General features: G+C 48.7%; 1 protein-coding gene across 1 annotated transcript; it reads left to right on the plus strand.

The window, feature by feature from the left end:
- Positions 1–450: 450 nt before the first annotated feature.
- Positions 451–3945, plus strand: fzd9b (frizzled class receptor 9b). The gene has a single exon (XM_079272682.1). It carries the CDS (start codon positions 910–912, stop codon positions 2659–2661), a length of 1752 nt encoding a protein of 583 aa, XP_079128808.1. The 5' UTR covers positions 451–909; the 3' UTR covers positions 2662–3945.
- Positions 3946–6639: the final 2694 nt, after the last annotated feature.

Genomic DNA, 6639 nt, shown 5'->3' on the forward strand with positions numbered 1-6639 from the left:
ACCACTGAACAATGTTTTGTTGCCGATGTAAAATCTTAATTTAAAGTAGAGCAAATTGTCTGTCTCATAAATTAAGTAGGCTATGACTAAAATATGTTTCTCTGCAGTATGAAAAGGAAAAACCCAAGTAAAATGCAAGAACCACAAATGTGTCAGCAGCCTATTGGGTGATAACCCACAAAAAGAGGAGCCCTACTTGAATGCAGGCCCTTTTGAATTACTTTACTCAAGTTAAGAGTCTCTGCATGCAATTCGAAGCAGACACGTGAGAGGTATTTGACCATCCTCCAGCATCTGTCTGATCATTTCCCTTGTGTGGTGCTGCCGGTTGAAACGTGAGCGTCACGGAGCCCCTTCCTCCTCTACCCCCTCCTCCTCCTCTCGGTCTCTCCCCGACTGAAGTCCCACTGAGCGGCTCTCAAACTTCAGTGTCGAGCCTGAAAGCGGAGGACGAAGAGCGGCGAGCCGACAGACACACACACAGACAGACAGACAGACAGAGTCGCAGCGGCTTTTTGGAGCCGCAACAAACGGCGCAAACGTCCACTTTGACAACTGCTTTTTATCAACGGTTACTAACGGTCGGTTTGAGGATTTCCACTCAGCTCTCCGTGTTTGTATTTTGATGGTTTTTCCTCCGTTGTTTTGACGAAGTTTCCGACTGTCACGTCTGCGGTACGGAGTGTTGGATCGATCGTTTTAATTCAGCACTAAATAATCGAACACTTCGCTACTTGAGGCAGCTTCTTTGAGGAGAGTTTTTCTTTCTGCCGGAGCAGTAACGGTAAAGGCAACACTTGGACCTGCCTTCGCCATGGGGAAATAGCGGGGGATCTGTCCGCAGCGACCCCGCGTTTCTGACTCTTTCATGATCTAAAAAGACAGAGCTCCGTTTTTTTAACTGAAACAATGGGCATGGACGGCTGTCCGCTGACGGTGGGGATTTTCCTGTGGTGTCTCCTGGTGATTTCTGGCTCCGGCTTCGAGATCGGCTCCTACGACCTGGAGCGAGGCAGACCGGCCAAGTGCGAGCCCATCGTGATCCCCATGTGCGAGGGGATCGGCTACAACCTCACCCGGATGCCCAACTTCATGGACCACGACGACCAGAAGGAGGCTGCCATCAAGCTGAACGAGTTCGCCCCACTGGTGGCGTACGGCTGTGACGTGCACCTCCGCTTCTTCCTCTGCTCACTCTACGCCCCCATGTGCACGGACAAAGTGTCCACCTCCATCCCCGCCTGCAGACCCATGTGCGAGCAGGCCAGGGAGAGGTGTGCCCCCGTCATGAAGAAGTTCAGCTACACCTGGCCGGACTCGCTGGACTGCTCCAAGCTGCCCACCAGGAACGACCCCAACGCCCTGTGCATGGAGGCCCCCGAGAACGAGACCAGGACGGAGGTGAAGAAAGGCGAGGGCATGCTCCCGGTGCCCCCTCGCCCCAGGCAGCCGGGCAGCGCCCGCTCTCCGGGCGGCATGGGGTCATGCGAGAACCCGGACAAGTACCAGTTTGTGGAGAAGAGCCAGTCGTGTGCCCCCCGCTGCTCCCCGGCTGTAGACGTCTTCTGGTCCAGGCGGGACAAGGACTTTGCCTTCATTTGGATGACGGTGTGGTCCGTCCTCTGCTTCGTCTCCACCGCCTTCACCGTCCTCACCTTCCTCCTGGAGCCCCACCGCTTCCAGTACCCCGAGCGCCCCATCATCTTCCTCTCAATGTGCTACAACGTCTACTCCGTGGCCTTCGTCATCCGCTCGGTAGCCGGTGCCGAGAACATCGCCTGCGACCGGGAGCACGGAGAGCTGTACATCATCCAGGAGGGGCTGGAATCCATGGGCTGCACCATCGTCTTCCTCATCCTCTACTACTTCGGCATGGCCTCGTCCATCTGGTGGGTCATCCTCACCCTCACCTGGTTCCTGGCGGCAGGGAAGAAGTGGGGCCACGAGGCCATCGAAGCCCACAGCAACTACTTCCACATGGCCGCGTGGGGCATCCCGGCTCTGAAGACCATCGTCATCCTCACCATGAGGAAGGTGGCTGGAGACGAGCTGACGGGACTGTGCTACGTGGGGAGCATGGACTCCGGGGCGCTCACGGGCTTCGTCCTCATCCCTCTGTCCTGCTACCTGATCATCGGCACCTCCTTCATCCTCACCGGCTTCGTGGCTCTCTTCCACATCCGGAAAGTGATGAAGACGGAGGGCACCAACACGGAGAAGCTGGAGAAGCTCATGGTGAAGATCGGCATCTACTCCATCCTCTACACGGTGCCGGCCACCTGCGTCATAGTCTGCTACTTCTACGAGTGGCTGAACATGGACTACTGGAAGCTGAGGGGGCTGCAGATGAAGTGCGGCTCGTTCGGCGGGCCGAGCGGCGACTGCTCGCTGCAGACGTCGGTGCCCACGGTGGCCGTGTTCATGCTGAAGATCTTCATGTCGCTGGTGGTCGGCATCACCAGCGGCGTGTGGGTGTGGAGCTCTAAGACCCTGCAGACCTGGCAGGGCCTGTGCAGCCGGAAGCTCACCGACAGGACTAGAAGTCGAAAACCCTGCAGCGGCGTCAGCTGTGGCAGCACACACTGCCACTACAAATCTCCTGCTGTGGTCCTGCACATGGCCAAGACTGACCTGCACTCAGACAACCCTACACATGTCTGAGGGAGCATGACACACACACACACACACTGGCAATTGCAACCACACACACACACACACACACCTATGCCCTGAATAAGGAGCTGCTAACGACTTTGTGGTGGAATTGAACTGTCCGTTGCTGCTCTGCTGCTGCCGAGGGGACAGAGGACACACAGGCCTCGCTATGAGAAGCTAATCTATCAACAGTATTCAATGCATAAAGGGAAATGTTCAGTATTGTTACCCATATCTTTCTGTTTCATAGTGATCTGTGCAGTAGACATGCCCAGTGTTTCAAAGCAAAAAAAAAAAGACTGTTATGGGAGGTATGTTGGGAAATATTCTCCTCCCCAAAAGTGGCATGATTAATAACTGTATAAATCTGTATAAATGTTTTATTTATTGTAAATATATTTAATTTAAAGTTGTCTCTCATGAGATGTGTTGTTTAGATGCATTTATTAAAAAGTTAAAGGGAAATGAAGTGCCTTTTATAAGAACTCTGGTTCTGGTCTTTTTGGAGGAAAATAAATTTGTTGAATTCGTGTTCACCTTCCTCGCTGCCTGGTGTGATTGTTTGTAACCATCTCACATTATAATGAACGTTTAACCATCTTAACAGTCTTAAACTGATTCACATTTAACAGTCACAAATGATTGCTCATTTCAGTCTTGTTTTCTTTATTTTCCTGCCATTCTTCTCCGGGGATTTTTTGATTTTATTAATTTTTTACAGCGGGGCTCCCTGCCAAGTGTTTTGTCTCCTGAGTGCATGATGCCACACATCCCCTGAGGCGTCCCCAGCAATGATCCTCAAAGAGAATCACTGATGAATAGAGCCGTGGCAAGTATTAATGTTTGCATCATCGTCTTAAAAATGCAGGAGCGGAGGAATATATTTAATTAATGGCTGCTTTAATTCTCCCACCAACATCATTGTTGTTGCCCTCTCGCTGCTCCATTTGATCCCCGTGCAAACACTCAGCACTTTGATCTGAGAGGACGAGTCTGAAGTGGAGTTCAGCCTTATTGCATGGTTTCACTGGCAGATTTTATTTGAGCACAGGCACTCAAAATAGTGGCTGTTCATCGAGTAGATGGATATTTAAGTTTATATGTGGGCTGTGGCTCTTGGAAGCTGTATTGCGGGTGTAAATTAAGGGAGTTTTGCTATGTATAAGATGTGTAAATGTTTGAATTTGAAATAGGCCTTTTGTTTGGTGAAAGAAACTACCATCAGGTGTAAATGATCACTGACTGATTCAGAGAAAAAGAATGCTTAACGTTGTTTTCATTAAATAAATACCCTAAGTTGGGTCTTGCCACTAACATTTCAGTAATAAAGTCTATTCTATTAAGCACAAGAGCCACCGTGTTCTCACGTGGTGCATAAAAAAAAAGTTTAAATAAATAGCTTTTACGTTACGGGACTTTAACAATTTAAGTGCCAACGTGAATTGCAGCCACACACAGCAAGTCGTTTCACGGGCAAAACACAGTGGAAATTACAGTGTTTGACAGCAGTGGGATTGATTATTATGTCTGCGTGTAATTGTGTGCTGTGTTACTAGCAGCAGCAGCACATGGGAGTGATGGCATGGAAAAGAAATGTGATGACCAGGAGCTTGTTTTTATTACGTTATTGGAACCTCAGCAGTGTGAAGCAGGCGTGTGCTCGCTGACATCTCCAGAGGTTAAAAGTTGTTCTGTTTTCCTTTGCATTCCAGCAGAAGTATAATAAGATCCATGTAGTACAGCACATGTTAGTATTCATTTACTAAAAGACACATCAGTCTAAATCAAAGGCTGCATAATGTCTCTGTCGTAAATGAACCACATGTTCCACTCGGTGCGGTGTTGTGTGGATCTGTGCAGCGCCTGAGTTAACTTAAATGACTTATTCCTTCCCTCCGCAGAACACGATGCGGGTTAACTACCAGCATCCTCCTCCCTTTTTTTTTGTTTTCATTACTCAGCCATTGTAGACGTTGTCCATGGCTTGGCAGGCGAGCGTTGCGAGTCCTGGACTCTGACACCGTGTGGATCACATTTAACTGTTTCAAAAGGCCTGTTTTGCTTGGAGCTGGCTCGTAGGCAGAGACTCGGCTGGTGGTGTTTTTAGCCACATGTTCCAGTTCATGGGCGCCTGAACGGGGCCGCGTGCTTCCTCCCCAGTTTACACTCCAGTGACATGACCCAGAGAGGCCAAACACTTGCTGTGTGAGACACAAACCAGCTTGTCCCACCTGCGCTGAGCTGCACTGATTAGATAGGGAGGAGGTAGCCGCAGAGGGTTAAGGACACGGGGGTAGTACAGAGGGCAAGCTTGTCTTCTGCTGCAAAGCTTTGTTTAAATCTCCTTTTCCCTTCTCAGCATTTCTATCTTTTTTTACTTTCTTGCCCTTTCTGCATTTTTCCACATATGGCTGAATATGACTAAGACAGGTTTTTCTTCTTTAAAACACAAAGGTCAACAGAAATGACTTGTTATAGCAGCAGCAGGATGTCTTTGCTCTCTTTTCCTTTTCCACAAATATGAATTCTATCACTACATTTCCAGGTCACTGGAAGCTATTTTTAGTTTCTCTCTTTCGCAGAGGAAAGGAATCAGTGGAGCGCAGAGCTTCAGATAGAGGCAAGAAAGAAACGTTCATTCCAAAAACAGAGTTTGTTTGAGCTGTGGTTCCTTTGGCGCCAGAGATGTGGCTGCCGGGAACACCTTCTCTCACACACACACACACACACACACACACACCTGAGTTCTGCAGTGCTGGAGCAGCGGCAGCCAATCAACACCAAGCTTGTTGTGAAGAAGACCCCACCCCAACTGCCAGTAATGTCCATTTTCAGGAGCAAGTAAGCTCGGTCTCGCTCGAAAGATTGAGTTTGGCTGAGTCTCCGCGCTGTTTTTCTTCTATTCTGGCTCAGGAGGTTAAATAGTGTCAGTCACACTGAGCAGCAAGTTTGTCTGGGCCAGAAACACTGAGGCTACTCTCAGAAAAGGCTTCACTTTTCCTCGTAGGTTATTCAGGAACATTTCATTGTGTTGACTGTGAGCCTAACGGTGTATTTATTTGTTCTAAAGCAGCACAGAACGGGTCTCTTTACCCAGGATTTGTGCATTTGTTTTTGATAAAGAGGCGTAAAAACACCTTTCCCGCTTCAGTTGCTGACGCCATGTTTTTGTCTGCTGAGGAGAAATCCCTCCATCTGGTCATGGGTCTGATTAAAGGCGATCATTATGGCATCAATGCGTCTCCCTCATAGACTTAAACCCCTGCCCACCCCTGAGGGGTTAAAAAAAAAGAGAAAATAAAGCATCCTTCATTACCCGGCCCTCCCTCCTTCTGCAGTCCCTCACCCCCCTTGAGCACTATCCCTTTCCTGTGCTGTTTTGATGTGTAAATGAGCGCATTGAAAACCTGCAGGCCCCCAAAGAGATGCTTTCCATGAAAATGCAGCAGTCAGAGAGCACCAGAGTTCACACAGCTCACCACTCCTCGCAATCAGACACCCAGTACGTCGCCGCTGGCTCGTCTGTTAGAGCGGGACACAAACATGAAATCACACACACACTATTGTACCGACGCATGCAGACAAAAACATTTACACTGTGACCGCTGAGAAGAATCCACTCCAGAGGTAAAAAAACAACAAAAAAAACGCACATGCGAGTTGGAGAATTTGGCTTTGCAGTGACTTTTGTTGTTAAAATGAGGATACAGTGTCAAGTGGCTGAAGAGATACGGCGGCTGAGATTTTTCTGCAGCATCTATCATGTCAGTGAAATGAAAGGCTGAGAGATTAAAAGACTGCTTGAGAGTACAGAGGGTCTTGGAATTTCAGAAGCACCGCAGAGGAAGAAATACACAAAGGTTTTTTACTCCATTCAAAATAACATGTTTTCTAATCAACACATCTATCAGGAGTGTATGTACAGTTAGATTAATCAAAAGTCCCTTTCATATTCACTCTCCGTTTTGTCTTTTCCTTCTCAGA

The sequence above is a fragment of the Melanostigma gelatinosum genome (genome assembly GCF_949748355.1).
Source record: "Melanostigma gelatinosum genome assembly, chromosome: 7".
Classification (NCBI taxonomy): Eukaryota; Metazoa; Chordata; class Actinopteri; order Perciformes; family Zoarcidae; genus Melanostigma; species Melanostigma gelatinosum.